The sequence below is a fragment of the Bombus impatiens genome, unplaced genomic scaffold (genome assembly GCF_000188095.3).
Source record: "Bombus impatiens unplaced genomic scaffold, BIMP_2.2 scf_0487, whole genome shotgun sequence".
Lineage (NCBI taxonomy): Eukaryota > Metazoa > Arthropoda > Insecta > Hymenoptera > Apidae > Bombus > Bombus impatiens.
The window spans coordinates 1,056,662-1,078,748 of record NT_176906.1 but is presented as its reverse complement, the minus strand read 5'-3'; the positions used below and the strand labels follow the sequence as shown (position 1 = coordinate 1,078,748).

At 37.2% G+C, this 22,087-nt stretch overlaps 1 protein-coding gene across 29 annotated transcripts in view; it reads left to right on the top strand.

Annotated features, from left to right (window-relative positions):
• LOC100747372 (disks large 1 tumor suppressor protein) overlaps positions 1-22,087 on the top strand; it is a 537,264-nt gene that overhangs the window by 350,825 nt on the left and 164,352 nt on the right. The window contains exons 1-2 of one of the 29 annotated variants that reach the window (XM_024368892.2): positions 9,937-10,226; positions 10,991-11,250. The exons of 26 other annotated variants lie outside the window; for them this stretch is intronic. In XM_024368892.2, coding sequence (XP_024224660.1) covers positions 11,152-11,250 — 99 coding nt within the window. In that variant the 5' untranslated portion in view covers positions 9,937-10,226; positions 10,991-11,151. Of the gene's footprint in view, positions 1-9,936; positions 10,227-10,596; positions 10,619-10,947; positions 11,251-22,087 lie in introns of those variants that run through there. 2 more of the 29 variants (XM_024368891.2, XM_033321744.1) reach the window with 2 other exon arrangements.

Here is a 22,087-nt window from a genome sequence, read left to right as displayed (position 1 = left end):
TTTCTTAAAATTGTAATTGCATTGTATTAAGTTACTTTCGTGCACTTGGAACAATAAATCTCAAATGGTAAATGTTGCTGCAAGCGGAAGGACAAGATTAATCGATCTACTCCGTTATTATTGGATTATCTATTCTACTGCTTGCTATTAAAGACTGATAAATAGCCGACAGTGTTAACGACAATATTACAATCGATCGTTCTCAAGCATCCCTCTTACGATTGATGCTTACCCCATGTCACTTCCAGCTGACTGATGACGATTCACCCGATAGGCTTCTGCTTTTCTGAATAACAGGCTTCTTAGGAAGTAGCTTAAGCACCCACTATGCGATAGATGAGATACTTGTAAAAATTCGCGTAAAACCACTTACAAAACCTGAGCTTACAATTTATCTTGTAAATTTTTCGTTACTATACGACGGTCGATATATAGAAGTGAAAAGTGTAAACTAAAATTATTTATTATTTTTTTATTATTATGAAATTAAAGATTCTAGCGTGCAATACGTATATACTCTATACGTATTTCACACTTACATACGTATACGTTTTATCTCGTAGGCGTTCATCACCGATTGTATAGAGAAATTCTACGTTTTTTACATTATTGTACATTGAAATATTTATAATCAGCAGATCCTCCGATGTTCGCAATTCATTTCGAAATTCGAAATCGAAATTTAATGGTTTTATACGATACTACTAAACGTTTTCGCTTTTTGAGTCTATAAAAAAATAAAATCAAAGAACGTCGACTTGACTTCTCCAATAAGTTGTACGTCTCTCTTCTCTCTTGGCACTTAGGGATGAAAAAGATCGCGACACAAAAATCGAGCGAATCGCATCCTCCAAGAAAGGGATCAGGTGTAATCCTCTTGACACGGGATCGGCTAACACTTCGAGTAGTTCGAGGAACTCTCGAATAACAAAGAGTCTGCCAACTGACACGGATGGAGGGGTCCTTCCCTGTTCGATCTCGAAACTCCTCGATTATTCCTACCATCCTTTCGAACCTTGATAATTTACTCGTACATACGCCATCATTTTCGATCATCTGCTCGGTTCCACGATTTACTTTATGTTGAACGTTTAGTTAATTTAATAGCGTTATACATTTACAAATAGCTTGTACAGATAATAATTTTACAATAGCCTAGAATAAACCTAGAATTTATGTCCCAGACGATTAGATTCTCTGACAGTTGAGTCACACTTAGTTTCATCGTCAATTATGGAATTTTCACCATTAAAGTCGTGGGGGAAAGACAGTACGTTTCTTTCTCTTCAACCGAACGACCAATATAGAATATACTGTTACAAATATCAACGAAGGATGGGTTATCGCAACCTCCACAAAGATACAGATCAATTATAGCAATATATGAACATTCATAAGACACAGCACACTAAGAAATAAATAGAAGTCATACCAATGTCACTCAAAACTTCTAGGCTACTCCTATCTATTTGTATACAGTCTTATAAATATATATATTTTACATAGAATATTTATCTCTTTACAATCAATATATTTACAACCATTTTCAAAATTAATTTATTCGGAGGCTCACGAGGTATCTGTAAGGCTTTTATCTCATCTGTCGTCGCTTTGCTTCGCGAAAATCGATCTGGCAGACGTGTCTCTTTGCCAGTGTAACAATCGAAAGGAGGCTTTCACCTAACTGGTTCTAATTAACAAACGTCCCGAATAATCAGACAGCGTTGTTAGAGGTTAAATTATTTCTAGGTCTACGAGTCTCTAGCGTGCAATTGCCGATAGCCCTCTCGAAATTCTAGTTTGGTCCGACATAATAATGAGAGACGATGAAAATGACGCGACGCGAAATAAATTCAAATTTCAGCTGAATTTATCGCCCAGTCGTTCTCGCATCTAGGTTAATGTAACAGCTTGTGTAACATACAGCCGATTAATTTTGATAAAACGGTATCGCGACGTTGGCGTTATTGTCCGCGATATATAGTAGTAGGATAGTAATTTGTCAAAAAATGACAAGAAGAAAGGAGTGATACAAATTAATGAGACTTCTCTGGTCACCCTCGGACACAGTCGTATATTTCAACGCGGCGATTTCAAAATGAAGAATCGTGTTTTCGATATATTCGCGTTTTGAATGACCGTCGTTCACGGCCTCGGTGATTAAGAGGAAAGTTGGAAATTGCGAAATGCTTCCTATCCACTTGGCTTTTAGGTTTTAACCACTAAAATTGACTAGAGGGACAAACGTTTCTCGTACGTCTTGACCTACTTTTTCCTTTAATTTCTTCTAGCAAACAGAACCTTTTATGCCCGCCGTAATATCTTCGCGGTAAAGTGGGCAACTCGTGAATATTTGCTTAGACTTTAGAAAAGTATTTCCCTGAATTTATTGCTGTAAAACGTACTATCGTATATACGAATTATTTACTAATTATTCAATACTCTTGTTTGTTACAGGTGAGTTTATAAACATTTCCAGTTTTGGCCGCATTTGTGTAAGTAGCACTTTGTTCGTGGAATTACGCGCTTACGTAGAATGTGTTTTGTCCTACACGTTTCGAATCTTCATTTAAAACTTTTCTAAGGGTCTCCTCAGTACTACGAAAGTCCCTTTGTCGTAATCGCTTGATCTTTGAGAGGAAAAAATCATAACTACGGATCAAAGGGACAACAAACAAAGGACAAAGCGCTTATTAGAATTATGTAGTTGAAAAATGCGCTTACCACGTTTCTACGAAGGCGAAATTAATTTCCTGTACTACAAAGAAGGATATGAGGAGAATGGCGTGCAGGTCCACTTCAAAGGTGGTCTAATGCTGTCTTGTATAAAACAAGAGAAAAATTTTAATACCGAGGCACGCAGTCATTCTGAAATGGCCTGCCTCTTTGTAAAGACTAAGCGCGGTTCTTGTTCGAAAAGAAATTAATTGGATTACCATACGAAGTTAGGTAATTTAAACCCAATAAAGACTTCTTTTCTTATGAGTACTTTATTTATTTCATTTAATATTCATTTATATTATGTGGTAAGGATTGTGTCTCTGTTACATTGAAAAATAACGACACTATACATTCAAAAGTTAAAATATCTTTAAAAAAGCTTGTTTCCGTTTCCAGTAACAAGATCTCAAGGACTCAACATTTACGAAATTCACCATATAGAAAACAATACATACCGACACATAGTAAGCGACACAATATCATTCCAAGTTTAAACTTAGGCAGACCGAAAAAGAAAGCACACATCTACGCGAAAGAAACCTACGAAAGTTCTGAGAACGTTAGCTGCTATCACCAGCAGCCGCTTTATCGACGACAGAATCCTGTATTGTTCTCGGTTCTGTCCGAGGTCATTCTTTTCTGAACGATATTTAATCTGTCCAGTTCGTTTCATGGTATAAATGAAAACTCCGGATAACCGAAAACACCCGACACGTTTCTTATCCCGACCTAAATTACGACATCTGTTTCTTTGCCCCTTGTCCTCTTCTTTACCGGCGTCTTTCGACCTCTACCATTCCTTTACAATCGATCGAACGCATAGAGAATTTTAAGTCGAAACGTGCCCACAACGAACCGTGTCGGCTTATCTTGGTATGAAACATGCGTCTGTGTTACCTGTAAATGTCGTTAACGAGCTATATTTCTCCTAGTTTTGACTTTGATCCCAGTTTTACTGAATTACGTTTTGTTTATTCTCCCTTTTTTTTATTTTTTGTATCTTCGATGTTTATAATAATAGTATTTGTAATCTTCTCTGTTTGATAATTGTAATAATAGTAATGATTTGTTTTCCCATTGGGATTATAAAATTACTTATACAATAATGCTGATTCTGTAGCTCCTTATACTTAAACTACTTCATCCTGTCTCATCCTATTTATATCTAGATGTAATCGTTTTATTGCTATCTTAATTCTTATCTTGCTCTATCAGTACACGATAATTGTAAGTGGTCATATTTTATAATCATTGACTCACGCAGATATTTTACATTTATTATTGAAGTTTCATTTGAATATTATTTTATCAGACCATTCGAATTGAATCAAATAAGAATAAAAGACCTTGGGACTTCGCTTTATCGTTATAAAATAAAATATTGAACGCTCGTGACAACAATGACCCAGCCTTTGCTACGCGAACATTGACTTTCATTTTCTCTTCCCTTTAATTTCCCTTACATAATTTCTCTTTTTTTTAACAAATAATATTCCTTAATAAAAAGATGAAAATGTATGTCTTATCTGTCTTCCATCGAACTATATATCTTATTTTATATATTTCTTAAATGATAATATATTTTATTTTATACATGTTATAAAATGAAATATTCAACACTTATGACTATAATGATCCAGCATTTACTGGACGAAAATTAATTTTCATTTTAGCTACCTTTTAACTTTTCTTACTTACATAATATTCTGTAAATAATATTGCCTAATAAGGGGGAAAATGTATGTCGATTAGAAGGAGATTTCAGAAATTTCCTGTTAATCATACACGGAACACTGTACCCTTTGTTATCTATCTTCCATTGCGCGAAGCGTCCGGGATAATTTCACGTAGATCCTGGAGAACGACGTTTTTCATACTAGTATTCGAGGTTCATGGCTGGCCAAAGCGCATGTTCCACATACTCAGTCGTCGTGGCCGTCTCTACGGACTAATGAACGTGAAACGTAATTGGCAGTTGCGTGCAGCTTCAATTAACGTATTACAAGCGGCGCTTTGTCGGATAGTTTGTGAATTTCGTACCAAATTCTTGCTCTGTGACGACACGCTTTAACGGTCCTCTGTCGCGCACCCCCTTTGCTTCCGTTCGTTTTGTATTAGCTTGCACAGGGCGGAATTATTGACACGCTTGCTCGTATATGTGTCACAAATATTTGCCGGTATATGTGCGCATGAAAGTTTCGCCGGAGCTGGAGAGTCGCTTCCAAAACCTTGATCTAAATTAGTTGATCGGCTGGCAAATGTCCATTTCCTCGGCAAAAATACCTATAAATCTTAGCCCGCACCCCCGTGTCTCCATTGAATCTTGCAGTCAATCTCGTAACCGGTTATCGCGATTCTAGTGTTCTACGGTCTTCCTTGAAATTTCGGGAAATTTCTGAAGGTTGCTTTAACGTGATGGAAAATAAAAGATGAAAATAGCGAGGGTTTAGAAATATAGAAGGACATTATAAGCACATTAACCGTTGCAATTTTCAAATTATTTTGTATAAACCGTCGCTTGTTCCAACATAATGCATTGTTATATGATATGTATCTTATTAATGGAATTAAATTATTAGCGCTTTGTGGTGCATTCCCACTGCTTTACGTTGTTACTATGATATTAAAAGATATACATTAGAAGATTACATAGATATTATAAACTTTATTGTTTCTTACCGAGATATCTTAATTAATTCTGGCATTATTAGTCACTGGAGATCCCTATGCTGTCACTGTCAAGTCCATTGTCAGTCACTGGTGACCCCTATGACAGTTAATATGTTGATAAAGTGCATGCGCCAGCAAGTAGCCCCTGAAGCAGCAAAGCGTATCGAGTAGATATCACTAACAATGAGCTCGTAATGTGTGAAATTAAACTTCTAAGTTATTAGTCATCGGACATTCCATTGAAATTAGATAAACTGTCGTAAACTAATACAGAAAGCGAGCAAATACGATGAATCATCTCGTGTATTAGTCATACTTCAATCGTCACTAGGATCGAATCTCTTTATTATTAATGCCCGGCTAATCTGCGAAAAGAACGGCTTAAAATAATAGAAGATACGTTAATATATTTGAACAGATTTGTCAAATATTGCGAATTTATTCAACGAGTGGAGATTTCATTTGCAAAGGGAGGTAGTTTGATTCAATGGTAAAATGAATTGATAACCGATTATTAGGTATACGATCGTATTAGTTATGCCAGGTCGATCGCGTAACTACACTCGATGTTTTGGCTGATTTTTACTCATTAATCAGATCCACGGGATTAAGTAAATTCGGGATATCGCACGGCATTATAATCCCAAAGCGATGTTACGTACAGAGAATCCCGTGTTTTATCAGAACGTGTAGTATATGCTAATCGATTTCGGGCAAATAAATCCATTACGTGTTGGTGGCGGCGCATTTGGAAATATTGATTTATCTGTGTACGCGTACTTAATGAATACTAATTAATTTAATGCGACCGATTTTGTACTTGACGTCGCTTTGTAGAAATTCCACTCCGCAAGTGCTTGCAAGGAGAAATTAATATTCCGTAGTTTCTTAACCAGCAGTACAAAAATTGTTGTAAAAAGAAAAGAGCACGCAATTAAAAATTTTTACACTTCACACTTACGATCAAACTTTCAAATTTTCAAATTTAGATTCAGATTAAATTCGTCATAGATAAGGAGCAACTTAAACGGCGAAGAATCCAAATTCAATAAATCTCGAATCTTCCAAATATGTATCAATAATTGAAATACAATATGTAACCGATTTTCTTTGGAACGGATTTCAACAAGATCAGTTTTACGCTGCGATCGGCGGCCCTCTTTTCGCGCTAAGTCTTTGTACTCGAATCTCGTATCGAGCCTTTTATTTCCGCAAGCGAGAACGTCACGGCAATAGCTTTGATCTCTTTGGAGTGCACTCGAATCGTTCGCCAAGGCCATAGGAATTTTTCGCTTCCCCACAGTCGATCCCCATTGACGTCCCGTTTCGTGCAAGGACGAGCCAGGTCGTTGGGTAATGTACAATGCATTTTCCAGATGGCAAAGAAACGCATTTTCTTCGTGCAGTCATCAAGGCAGACCAGAGGTTCTCGAAACGCGCGGAGTTAAAGGGCTCCATCTCGAAAGAAACGTCAGTCGACGAAAGGGTTTCGATGTTAACAGCTTCGTGGATACAAAAAACAAGAAATAAAGAGCAACGAAACGAAAAGGGGTAGAATTTTGGGTTGTTTGCACGATGGTAATCTATAGGTACCTAGCTTGATGTTGAGAGATTTTCAAGAAAATAGAAACGTTGTGCAAATTGAATTTTCCAGGGTAAAATTCGTATTTACTCCAACCGTATGGTAATTCGCTTTGAAATTTTAAGCAGCGTGTTCTCTAACCTTTGTGTCGTGTTCCCTGACCTTTCAAATATATCGAGATCGATTAGAGATAAACGTTCTCCTCGAGGCCTTCCCATTTGGTCGAGTAGATCGCACGGAGATAGTGGACGGACGCTCGTGTAATAGTTGGATAAAGCGTTTCACGCACTACATCACCGCACACATCAAGGAAAAGAAGGTTGGAAAATAGAGGGGAAGTAAACTCGTAGCGTTTGATGGAGGACAATCTGAGTTACCTCGTGCTGGGCTATTTCTTTAACTATCATCCATCTTCTTCGAATGAACATCATCTTAATTTTACCGAAATTACAAGTTTCTCTCGTCGAATTACCTATCTTTTATCATTTTAATTCGTAAGTGGCGCTCCTAATTGATATAGTTTGTAGATATTCTTCCTTCGAAGGGAAAGAGTACCGAGATTCGTCTTTCTCTACTGTTTTTACGAATAATCCTCCCACGCTAGTTTTCCTACGCCGAGTCAAAGAGATAGCAGGACGGGCAAAAGCGAGATTCTATCCCGCTAATTTCTCCCCGACTACGATAAATCAGTATGCAAAAGAGCAATAACAGAGATTAAAAGTGTATACGAACTCAACATGTGTTTTATGAACGCCGCTTTTATCTCTGAATTCATTTTTTCAAGTAATTATTTTTTATACCGTTCTCTTCTTAGAGTAATAGCTTAATTTTAGTATATTGCCCGACTTCGTTTCCATTGATGTAAAGCAAGCAAAACGTTACGCTCGAATTCAACGCACGTTTTTACAAAGAGATATAAAATATCTAATAAGTTACATGTAACAAACAGTAAATAAGTTATTGAATATAACTTTCGTAATCCATCCGTTCAATGACGTTTAACATCATGTCGGGGCAAAAATTCTGGGAAGATCGAGTGGCAAGAGCGAAAGGGGAAGACAAGGCCTGGATGTTATCGAGAATATCATCCCCGTAATATACCGAAGCGTCTTGTACTTTGACGTCTTCAGAAGCACATTTTTTACGCTCTGTCAGGCAAAGCCAGCGGATTATTTTTCCGTTTTCCTCGACAGCGCACTACCTAGGAATAGGAAGATGAGCTGAGAAGTTGTTTGGACACGAGATCTCCGTATTTTTCCCATCTCCGCCACGCCATTTCCCTTCCTTTCCTCATTTTTTTTTCAAAGGGATTACTTCGGCTAGACTAAATGACGGTAAGAGCTACGTGAACGTACCTTCCAGGATGAACATACAACAGAGAATTAGATATCAGTCCGCCTATGCTCGATGTTAAAAGTATCTTTCTAGGAATACCGTTCTAGAAATTCGTAACTGGAATTTTTGATCTTCCGAGATGGACAATACCGATGCTTGTTATTTATTTATTTATTTATCTCGCGTAGAACAAACGGATAGATCGATCTCGCGTCTTTAATTCACGATGCAAGAACAACACGCGTTTGATTGAAATAGGACGAAGAGTTTAATATAGCGTTTATTGCGCCAATATGAAAAACATTTGACAGGGAGGCTCTTGTTTCCACGGTTTCATTAGCGAACAATAAAAATTATTCGGTAAAATGATACAATTATGTTACAATTATCGAAGTCGTTATTTCAATTTGATTAGATCGTTACTCACAACCATAGACATATATGGTCATAACGCACTCGATATCGGAAAACAAGAAACGTTTTTGTTCCTAATTTATACGGTGCCCGTGTAATTAAAAACTACAAACGTATCGAGTCGAATCGATCCTGTCTAATCTATATCAGTTGTTATTTTGTAGAAATCAAGAGTTCTTATTACACTTTATTGTATGTGTTCTTATTTGCTTTTTAAATCTTTACGTGCAGAGAAACATACTAAGTAACCGTAGTCTATTATCGAATAGATAAAAAATTTACAACAAAATTAATAGAATACAAGTACATTTGCAATTCAAGAAAATTCAATAATACTATTAGTGTATGTTTTGCAATATTCACCTGAGAAATAAAAGCTTATTTGTGCCTAATAGAACATTATATCTAAAACCTGGGTGACCACTAAATTCGACAACGCATTTCTCGACTTTGATTTCTATCGCACAATCAATACTCGAAAGTACATTGCAAGCCATGAATATTAGGATCCCTATCATTTTACCTGCTTATTTAACGTCAAGACAACGGAATATTAGGACTCGTTATATTTATTTGTTGGAAATCTCTAACAAAATTTCACCATGTATTTTATTACGAGATGCGTATGATACAAATGAAATACCAGATTTATAATAAAATAATTTGAAAGTGAAAGCAGTGAAAAACATTCAATTTATACTGGATACCAATAAATATCCTAATACCTATGGTTAGCAGTGTAATTTTTAAATCCAAATTGCAATTAAATATTGCTTCAAATATCCTACTCTGTGTTTTACGATCGGGGTCTAAAAGCAATGAGGATATATTTAAACGTTAATCTCGGTATATTCGAGGAAAGAACACCTTGGAAGCGAAGCCTACTCAAATATTCATTGACGTGGTAATATCCGGCTTTCTGGCAGGGCCTTGGCATCTTGTCGTCTTCCTCGTTGCCGTCGTCATTGTCACTGTCAGGGAAATTCGGAGAGGGGGAAGGGGATGATTTTTCCTATAGTGGGCATCAAGTTGTTTTGAAGCGAAAAGAGAGGTCGAAGGCGAGAACTGAATTGCGCCGGAGATATGTCTGGCCAGCGGTGGTGAACGTGGCTGGGGGTGTAGGTGGTTGTGGATCGCGTGTGGGGGTAGATCTTGCGCCGTCCAACCCAGCTGGCAGCATCCCTCGGCACCCCATGGCCCGCCGAGCGAAAGCACTGGCAGTCATTCGCGCGGATCCAAACACGCGGGATCTGTTCCTGTCTTCCGGGAACGTTCGTCCGCAACTTCGTAGTCCCGCGAACGTCACAGCCTCTTGTTTTGCCTTGTCTTGTTGAGACAACGTGTCTCGCGAGGCCAGTGTACCCTTTTACGTTTGCATAATCGTACAAATCCCAATTTCTTCTTTTTTTTTATTTTATTTTGCCTTGTATCGAGAGATCCTTTCAGGAACAATTTTCCCAGACGTTTCGTTGTTGCCACCATAGCTTGAAGACAGAGATCGAAGGTTATTAGATAATTAATCGAAGTAGATCCTCTTTTGATAGATGAATAAGCATTAACGCTGAAAATCCAGAAGCTTCGTGAATAATATACGTCACTATCGAGCTTCCGCTATCCGGGATTTTGGTTCTCGTATTTACCGCGGGAAAATGTGATTTTTTAAGCATACGAGTACTTTGTGCTATTGTATATTGAACATTCTCGAACAGTGTGAATACTGTGAATATGTAAACATTAATGGGTATAGTTTCGTTTTCGAAGTCCGCGCAACGGTGTAGGCAAAAGAGAGTATTCGACGGACAACGTCACACGGATATGCGTCACGATTATGCAGGGTACGCGCGCGGTCGGATTGCGCTGCACAATGGTCGCTGCACATTGAATCGCGATTCCAAGGTCACAAATCTAACGATTCCTTCGCGGAACTCACGTGGTACGGTCGCCACCTGCGCGTTTCCCTTGAAAATTCAACTTTACAGTTGGCTGAACCTTTTCCGAATCGGCTGAATCGGGGAATCGAGAAATCCTCTGTGAAAGTTTGACGTTAATCCAGGAATGAAAATAATATATTGCTAGAAAACTATTGAGACGTTATTAACGTTTATTTTAAAAATATAGAAAATGCAGATATTTAATGTAACGATACGTGAAATATAATTATTCACGATGACATTATAAATTTAGGGTATTATTATTTTATTTATCTATTACGTGTATTATTATAGTATATCGTGATAAGAAGCTCAACGAAACGTTTTTAATCGAAAGATTAACTTCAAAAAGTGAAAAGCGACATCGAAGATCGAAAGGGGTTGTGCAGTCTAGACGTGATCTGTACTCTGTTGTATGAGCTGCTGTGTTGTCGTAGTGAAAAATAATCGGTTAGCAACCTGGAGTGCCAATGCGGATCACGTGTGCCGCCCGTCTTCATGGGGATGGGCTTTAACGATAAGAAGCTGAGGAGATTACGAAGATTGCGGCTCTTTGGCCGCGCCAAAGTCTACCTCACGGTCCGCTGGCCACAGCTGGTGGGTGCTTAGAGCAATCGCATGTACATTTTCCCTGCTGTCTCGTTTTCCGATAATTGACATGCGCGAGAAAAGAGCTAGATCTCTTTCCTTGCAAGTTAGATCGGTCTTAGACTCCTAATCTAATTTGATATTACTGGCGTAGACATAGTTTAAATGTGAATGAATAGAACTAGTACCTTTTTTTGTTAGTATTATTATTATTATTATTTATAGAAACTAGAAATTTCTCTTTTTTTATTTAGTATTGTAATTTACTGACACCATGAATATTGGAAATGTTCGTGTGAATATTATCTTTATAACAGCAATTTCGAGAGGTGTTATGGAGAAAAAAAGATAAGACATTTTATTTGCGTGGTTGTGAGCTGCATTAGGAAACGAGTTCCAGAAAACGTTAATTGTACGTGATGATTATTAGGGGATGAAAGTTCACGTTTGGATACACAACTGTGGCATTCAAAACGCACATCACGTAGAATACGTTGATTTTCAGCTGGAATTAGCATCGCGAATAACAGTCTGCGAAAATCGAGATAATACTAACGTTTCGACATTGAGACATCTTATTTCGCCCTTACGTTCTTTGTTAATAATAATTTTTAACCTGATGAGAACGATCAACCACTGAAATTCCGCAATATCGACATTTCTAATTGAACGAAATTTTAATTTTAGTATGATTATTTTTTCATATCAGAGATATTCTTGCCTATCTTTTACAATTCTCAAACGACTTTGAGTCGTAAAATCCATAAATTATAATTATATTATGCTATCAAACGAAGGTTACGCGATTTTTCAGTTCACTGTCCGCTACTTTGATAAAGAATCTCGCTTTACACAGCTTACATCGGGGCTATTTTTGTTCGGCATTTTCTCAGTGTCGTCGATGTCCCTTGTAATAATGTTTGATATCGTGTGGCTTATTTTTGCTCCGGCAGCTCCATTAATAGGCGCAATTAAAATTCCCTTCGCGCTCAGGCAATTTCACAGCCAAGGAAATCTCGGACCCTCGTTTCTGTTTATTTTTATCATGCCAGACTGCTCGGTAAATATTCTCAGAGTTCTCCATGATTATTAGAGATTTTCCACCTTGGATATGCATATATACATCATAACGAAAACTCTTTTTTACGGAATGCTATCTGAAATGAACTACAAGCAGCTATAATATTCTACGAATTCATACATTGCGAAATAATTAAATTAAATATTAATTGGAATTCGAAATCAATGTAATAATCTGATGGTAATAATATGTGAATATCTTCAGTTATATTTTACACTTTGAATTAAGAGCGAAATTTTCATCGTAATTTAAAGTGATAGTCTTTCACGTAAGTGAGATGTTTTAATTACGTTTGAAGTAGTATCGTATGAAACGCTTTAAGTTTTACAGTTTTATATAAATCCTGGACAAAGTAACTAACAACTTGCACGGTATTTCGAATTTATTTTCCTCTCTAAAGGTCGCGTATAATGTATGATGTAAGTGACAGCAATTTTGGTGCCCTACCGTTCCTTAATCCGATTTAAGCAACGTCAGGATCGAATGTAGACACGACTTCTCACGTTTGTAATTTTTACTCTCCGCCGTAGCAAACAGCTTACCCGTGGAAAATCTGCCCACCCGACGTCCACGGAAAGTCAACGTTGAGAATGCAGGGTATTTCCGTCACGTGCATCTCTAAACACGACTCGCCGACTATGCGGCTATTCCATTCGAACCGAATGTCCGAAATGTGTGGAGTTCTTGTGCGTCGTTATACCACCTACGAATATCTTTAAAATGATCTTGAAATTGTTTAACCTTGAAACAGTCATGCCGATATTTTTTTCATTGATGAAGCAGGTGTTAAGAAACATTTGGAAGATTCTTTTATATTATTATTATTTATGAAACAAATTGATCGACTTCATGTTTTGTGAATTTCGTGTTTGTAAATTTCCGAATTTTATTATATGAATATACCTATTTATTGGCGCTCAATTAAAAAAAATGTAACTTACCTTCATGACGATAATTACGTAGTAAATTCTAACATAAATTTGAAAGAATAATGCTTATAATTCTCTCTACTTCCCAATTTGTGAAATTAATCAGCGTGGCTTCTAAACAATTCATATATCATTGATGGAAGATTGATTATGTTTGCGCTTGTTCAAAAAGTTCATAGTAATAGCTGTAGTGTTTTATTAGCTAATTAAAAATTAGTAACGTTATGAATGAAGTATCGCGCGTGTTTCGTGCGGAACGGGAACCTTGATTTACGAGCAATAACGTTTCAAGAATAGCCGAGGCAGCGTGGAAAAGTGGAAGTACCTAATCCAATATCACACGGGTTGTCTCAATCAATTTCTTAATGGAGGGCGGGATGAAAAATTCAGAATTTCATTTTATGAAACAAGACGGATCCGTCGTAACAAGCGTACCAGCCATCGATTCGATTTAGCTTGGAGATACACAGAGGATCGCCGGCTGTTCTTCGAATTTATTCAACGCAACGATACCGTAACTACTGCACGTACATCCAACAAATTTCAACAGCGCAGGGCCTTTTTATTCTTTTACGCTTGTGGATCCTCGTAACGTGATGGGCCACCATTTTCTGACCTCTTCTCCTTTCGAAACTGAATTTTCCGTACGTGCATACTCTCCGTTAAAATATTTCTCTGCTCCAAAGAACTCGCCTTCTTTACTATATCATCGAAATTTCTTCGGCTAGCTGTGACGGTTGCCTCCTTGGAACGCTTCGAATATAACCGAGATCCACTTTTAATCTAATTAAGCTGCGTAATTTATGGCCAACCGTGGAACGTGGGGAATTTCATTAAGGCGATATCGGCAGTTCTTCCGGCGTGTGGCGAATGAAGTCGAGTCTTTTGTTAAAATTTGGTTTCAAAATTACGGCCGAAGGGAGGAAATGTTGACAGCGTGTTTCATAAAAAGGAGAAGAAGGAAGAGAACGAAATGCAGGCTCGGTTCGACGTTGTCGAATAATTTCAAATGAAAATCCTGCCCGCGTTTCTATTTTTCGTCTCTTCAGGATTCAAATGGAAAACCGCCGCGTATCCCGTGAAGACGTTCAAATATTTCTTGATGTATTTCCGGCCCGATACACCACAATCAGGTAGCGATTCCTTTCCCTTCTTCGGGAAGGGAATATAAAATACCTTTCTCCGACTTGACGGATCGAGTCGTAAAAATTTCCGTGTGAAACTTACGTCTCTCTTTTTTTACCCTTATTAAGAGAGGAGAGAAATATAGGAGAGAAAATGGAAGGACGAATAAAAATTTCAAGTGGCAGGGAATGCGACGGAAAAAATTTGAGTTTTATTACGCGACTTTTCGCGATCAACTTTCTCATATTCTACGGCTTAAGAATTCATTTGCATTCAAATTCAACCCATTCTACGTAATCTTTTAAATCTTCCCGCAGAATCGTTCGGGAATTCGCCAATTTCTATACCCCGTTCGCCTTCACACGCGCAATTTCTTTCGTTTGTTGGCCAATTTCTGCGTGTTTCCCCCGTATTCGATATTTCGTTTACATTTCCCTTTACGAAAACTCATCGATACGGAAGAAGACGCGACTCAAAGCATTTCTACGAATTTCAATCCAGCATTAACGTTAAGCGGTGTCCGTGAAATTACGAAAAAGTAGATGGATCGGACGTTATCGTTTCTCGTCTATTGCGTTTCGTGCTCGGCTGCTTCCGAAAAGTATAAGAATGCGCAATAGCTGAAAAACCAAAGATTTCTTAGTGTTCGAGGAAAAATTACACGCCCCGTTAAACGTCCCCTACCTCGTTTCCTTATTCTATCGTCCCGGCAATTTTACGAACGCGTTTAAGACGTTCCTCAATGTTGTAAATTAATTCTCGCTTCAATGGAATTTACATAAAAGAAATTGAAAAGCTTGACTTTATATCGAGGCAAAGTTGCTAGTTTCAAATATTTGTATCGTTTCATTATAATCTCGAAATACCGCTATGTGTAGCACGTGTTGCAACTTATATTATAATATTTATGACGTAGAAGAGTAGTTAGAAAAGTCGTTTAGCATAACGTTATATCTTCGAGTTCGGTATTAACTTTCCACGATTAGTTAAAATTTATACCGTTAATCGCATAGGTTGTTTATAACGATGAAAGATTAAGGCTCGACGAATGTCCAGACAGAAACAGAATAGATTAGCAGTCGCGAAAAAAGATACTTCGCTTGCGAGCGACAGCTTACCTCATTATAATGGATCTCATTACTTTTATCGCCGAGACATGTATCTGGTCAAAGTCGAAATTGCCTTCCGCTCTTTTTGCTGCTTTTTCTCCGGTGCTCTCGCGGGGCCGAATTCGTTAACAATCTACATGCAAAAATTTTGGCTGACTCGCGTTATTCTTCGCCCCCGGACGCCATCGAGGGTCTCTTTAATTTTTCTTGAAGATTCTGAACAAGATAGATATCGTGATTTTATTGCAACTGACGTACGTTCTCGCTGGGTCCTCAATTTCTTCTCATACTTTGATATATTATACCATTATACTATCTATACTTATATTTATCGTCTAATATGATTTTTTTGTAGATATTAGTATTACTTTTGAATGAAGATAAAGCTATACGAGATATAATAACAGACAGTTAGAACTGTTTGATCATATCGAAACAAATATTGGAGACACTATTGAATTTGTTGCGAGCTTCGTGTAGCGTGGAACATGATATAATTCAGTTATTCGAATTGAACCTCCTTTGTATTCGATAATATTCAAAGTAATGTACCTATGTATCTCGCATAATGTAGGTATTATGTGTATCCGTATGAATCTAAGCGTTCTACGATTGCAAACTGGCATGAAACGAACGATTATCGGTAAGCGTTAATGAAATGTTAAACTTTTTACGCGTCGCCAAGTACGCGAGCCAGGAGAATGACAAATACGGATACATCCGAAATATTCAGTGACCCGTATAATGATATGATTACGGAATTGTAAAATTATATTTGTACGGCTAGTATATTTATTGCGAGGCCGTTCTGAAATTACATATTTGCGTACTATGCACTTGGAAAAGCGTGTGCATGTACACGCGCACATTTAGTCGCACATTTGCTTTCTTCTCGCACTGGAAAATTATGTTTTTCCCAAACGCTCAAGAATTTTACAATTTTACAATTACCTGCGAACAAAATCGCGCGTTTATCAAAGGCAATTAAATAACTTTATTGTTTCAGCGCAAGAAGATTTTGGCGGTTTAACATTGGAACTATTGTTCCAAAAATATTTCAGGCTTCCTTGCAGACTCAGAATACACATTTATCGCTGTTGTCTCAATTTTGTTATATTTTGTATTCGCGGTGCGATTCTTAAATCGTAAATATGACGACGAAAGAATGTGTCACAAGAAAATATGCATTAATATTGCACGGAAAATCGGGTGGTTAATTATGCGGTAATTGCAGTCGTGAGAACAACAGTGAACAACTACAAAAGATCTTGATTAAAACATTTAGCATAACAATGCTGGTGGTTTCAGCCTGTGAATTACGGGGATACACCGTAACTATAGACCTTTTTAATAAACGGGGCTAATTTATTGCACACGTGATTTCTGAAAAGAATCACTGCAATTATCAACGATGTGCTGACCTGTATTTCGTTATAAATTCCGCTCCATCTATGGGAGATTTATAATCCGAAATATCTCAGAAACGAGGAATTATAAATTTTTAATCGCATTTCGTTGACTTTAAATTGCATTTTATAACAGCTGTAGGTGATATAAAAATTCGGGAAAGAATATTTAATTCATTAAAATCCTGTGAATTTAATAACTCTCCACTGCAGATATTAAAAAATGCACGAAAAGGATTCTTCATTGTCGTATACCTGTAAGAAAAATATAGATTTTTGGCTTTTCCAGCAGATCAAGTCGATGAAATTGAATTGCAGCCAACTCAGCAATAAAGCAAACCACAGATATCCGTGGCATTTTGAAAAGAATACGGGGTCGAACACGATATCCATACCGAACTGCAGGTTGTATGGTTAACAAGCAAAGAAGACGTTCGGGGCCATTTCTGAGCCTCGTTATTGGTACTTTAAACCTACAGAAGCGCGCGCGATATACTATGTTTACGGATCCGCGCACGAAACGAGGAGGATCCTTGGGAACAACATTTAGCTCTGAGAGATACGATCGAAGATTAGCCAGCTGGTACCACACGGTTCGACGTGGTACCATGCAAGACCAAAGAAGTGGCCTTGTAGTCGTTTCGGTACCTGATATTACTATTTTCCGGTATACCGAAGCACTAATCTAGGATCCATTTAGTAAAGATAGGTTGTATAATCAATATAGCAATATACATAATAGATGATTACAAGATAATATTGTATTATGTTTTGGAACTGTTATACAAACTATCCAACATTTTTACTAATACAATGCTTAATTCAAATCCTAAATAAAGGAAAAATAGTATTACTTGGAAAATCATCATTACGGAAGTTAGAATATATCCAAAATAAGATATGTGTGTGAATATATCCAAAAAGATGTGTATGGAACTATTTTGAAAATCATCACAATAAATATGCGTGTCAAAAAATAACAAAGAAAAGGTAAAAGAGACAGAAGAGATAGATCGGTTATGGTTGAACAATGACTTTTGATCGATTAGAATCGTTCGAAGGGATTAAATAAAACCTCGAACGATGGATAGTCGCGTTATTGGCCGCAAGTGTAACTAGACGTACACGTTAATGCTCGAGTGTGCAACACACGTTGGTGCAAGTCCATCTGCGAAACAACGGTGGAGATGTAACGCGCACGACAATCGATTTGGCAATGAGCCTCGTGATTCCATGTAGTTTCTCCCTTCCACAAACGTGATACCGGCGAACTGCATTGTTTTGTCAATACGTTCAGATAACCCGCAGTCAAAGTAACACTGCTGATTCCTTCAAGAGATCGTCCGTGATACCCGGATCATGATACCCGATTGAAATTTACGCACGCTGTTTATCGTTCATGGTCGCAAAATCATTGAACATCATCGTCAAACAAGATAGCTCCAAATGTTTTCTAAAGAAATCGTATTGCATTGTATTTGTATTTTGCTATATTACAACAAATATTATATAATATTGGTATATAACATTTCGCAAACTTTAGTAATGTGATTTGAAGCAAAAAAGCAGTTCTAAATGCAGCTTTTATATTAACATGTCTCTAGAAGAGAAGAATTCCTTTTTTTAAATAAGAAAGTTGAATATGTGGGCGAAGTTAAATTTAGGAATTGCTTCGTGTTCCTTTGTTCGTCTATTCGAATTTGAAAATCGTATTAAAACTAGAAACGAATAACGATATTTCTTTATTGACGACATAAATTGACGTTACGCTGAATCGGACACCTCGTCCGATATTGATTAATCGCGAATCTATATTCCGCGAGGTGGATTATCGCACTTGTCCTCTGTTGACGGCAGTTTATCTTGGACGCTTTCGTGGGACCTGAATAATTTATCAGAAATGGATATTCACTGATTCACAGATCCTTTTTCATATTCAGACTAAAGGAGAAGAGGTATCAAAGGCAAGATCGTACTCCTTGTAAAATAGTGACGCTTTAAATAAAAGACACGTTACTATTCGACTCGTATTATTATCGAACGTAAGCACGAGTAATTACGAATTATACGCCTGATAGTGAATATTTACATAATTTTTCTGGTACAGTAATATTCATTTAATTGTACGCTTCATCGAATATTGAGAATTTTAATCAAAGAATAAAGAATAAAATTGCTCGCGATAATGAATATTAATTAAAGGAATTTTGAGTAGCCAGCTAAAATACTAAACTTTATCTAATAAAATCGTGTGTGTATTATTTTTTACTATTTAACAGTTCTTTATTTTTATATGCAATATACCTGCAAAATATTGATTTCATCTGGTTGTTAAATATATATAGAAAAATGGATTGAACTTTCACAAAATTGAAACTTGCGAACAGCTAATAAAAAATAAGAAAACAGGCTTAAAAAATAAATTTCAAAATACAGATGACAAGAATGTCTATAAATATTTGATCTAAAATTAAAAGGAAAACGAGCTTGTCGACGAAAGACGTCGCACCCATTGAATATCAGCTTGAATGCCACTGCTGAATAAAGAATTAGAGCGGCGATTGCAGTTGCAGGTTACGCCGATCGGTTGATTCTAGCAATGAAAATTTTAATGCCCCACTCGACTACGACTGAGCTTCATAATTTATACGTTACGTCAAGCGTCACATTGCAGACGAGATTCACTAAATTATTAAGTACAATAACACTTCGGATGAAATGAATTTCTGACATGAACAGGCTTGGCACATGTATCCGTACGGTACGCCTTTAATTGAAAATTTATGTAGAAGATGCTCGTTAGCCCACATTCGCTTTTCACTTTCGATATTTTGTCTAGCATTGGTGTTCATAATGTTTTGAAGATTTAATTGATGTTTGTCAATCCGACATTTAACAGATCCTCAGAATTAGATAACTCTAAAGAAATTCTAAACAAATGTTTTGATAACTATACTTATAATTTCATATTATTTCAAATAACGAAAGAAATTATTCGTTAGAAAAAGGATGTTGGAATAGATACATCTTTGTATATTTTTATAGAACGTTCTTACATCTTTTGTTATCTGATAAAATGATGTGCTTTTGTTTTAACAATGACTAGCTACAACTTTTGAAAACACAAATAATATTACCTCTATGATTGTCAATATATTAAAAAGGAAGAAGTATTGAAAGGAAACGTGAAACTTCCTTTGAATGTTTCGAACGATTGTACCTGCGATTGGAAAAGGAAGTGGTCGGTGCGATTAGTCAGCAAAATTGCATATTTACTCGTCGAACGGAAGAGTATACGCGAAACATACGACAAGTTCGTTAACGATACTTGTTTCCATGAGGCGAAATATACGACATCTCCATTTACGGATGTGCGTAGCATGTGCATGGGTTTGGTTTAGGTTTACACTACAAACTCGGTTCGCCGTTGCATAATGTGCTTTGTGATCGTCGTCTCACGTAACCTTATCGGTTGACCATTGTGCCATTAAAATAGCCAGTGGACCCAAACTGATCGAATTCGAATATCTTTTCATCGAAATGTTTGTTACTCTTCAGAAAACAATGAAACAAGAAAGAAGTACCTAAAATGTATTCGATTGCGTAATCCTTTTGTTTATGTTTTTATCGCGACAGGAGTGCATTCAATAAACATTCCTTGCGTAATAAATATACAGACGTGCGTGTAGATTGATAATTTCGCAAACTCATATTGCATCGTAAATTCATTGAGTGCAAAATATTTTTAACTTCTATGGTCTCGAAAGATTTCTGGGGTTGGCATGTATCCTGGAATCCGAGAAACCAAGCATTCAAAGACTTAGGGATTTCGAAGTTATGGAAGATCCTAAGTACCAAGAATCTTCCAAGCTTCTGACCCTAGAACCCTTCCGAAATCTTTGAAACATTTGAAATCACTTGGAATCCTCGGATCCCTACTGAACCCGCCATAATACCCTGAAACCCCTATAATCTCTAAATTTACGATTCCTTGAAACTTGTAGAATTTTTGAAAATTCGGAATTCCCAATTCTTTGAAATATCGTAAAATATCCACAAATATATCAGACTTCAAATATTTTCATGCTATTTTCGAGCTCTTATTTTCTTTCACTCAGACACCAATTAAACTTCTCGTACACGAGATTCGTGACATTATCTAGAATTATTCCTGGTGTATAACTAGCACGATTCATCAAACTTTCGACCGAGTCTTGTTTTGATAGCCATGGAATCGTGGAATCCAGTAGAAAGCATCGTTGAACGAGTGATGTTTAATCGCTTGGGGCTCAGATAACGTTCACAGAGCTCCGGAACTAATTAAATAGGCCGCGAAGCGGTAGTAATATAACGCGTTACGAGTGCGGCACTCGGCAGTGTCGAGGACGCCGACATTCAATGATGTTAGCGACGCAATGAAATGTCAGTCATCGTTCTAACTGGTATGTGTGAACAATGGAATGGCCCGGCCACTCGAATATCCCCGATATATTTCAGCATCGAGCACCGACGGTCCTGGCCAAACGGCGAATCGCCGACGATTGAATTACGTTAACCGTGACAGCAAAATATCCTCGAATTGAGGAGTCGTTGCAGTCACGTCGACGGCCATGTTGTTCGACAGCGAGGGGGCTCGACGATCGCTCGTTTCTACCTTGATTGTCATAACGACAAAGAGTATAAAGTACGTGATTCTAATTTGTAATTTTCGTTGGTAGATTTAATGGACGCATGAGAAAAATTATAATCATTATGATAATGGAATTAAAGTAGGAATTAATTTGATATTTGTTTCTTCGTTAATTTGAAATTTGATTTTGTCTTCGAGGAGTTAGAGCATTTATGTGCTCTCTTCCGTATGGCGAATGTAGTGATAATTGCTGTATAATACAGTTGAGATAGTTTAATAGTGTTACCATTATCCTTCGACCGTGTCTATTGCAGTAATTATAGAGACACACCGCCGAGATGCAGACTCGATTAATCGCGTAACCCGGTCAAAAAATATTTTATCCCATTGTTCCATTAAAACTTCTCGTAACTTAGCCTAATTCGATCGTTTATATTTTCAAAGTTGACGCTTTACTCTTCTTTACGAATTTGTAATCCGACTCGAGCGTCGACATCGAGACCGACTCTTTTAAATTTCAAACTTTACGTCCTTAACTCGATCAGTGTCGTTGTGTAACGTTCTAT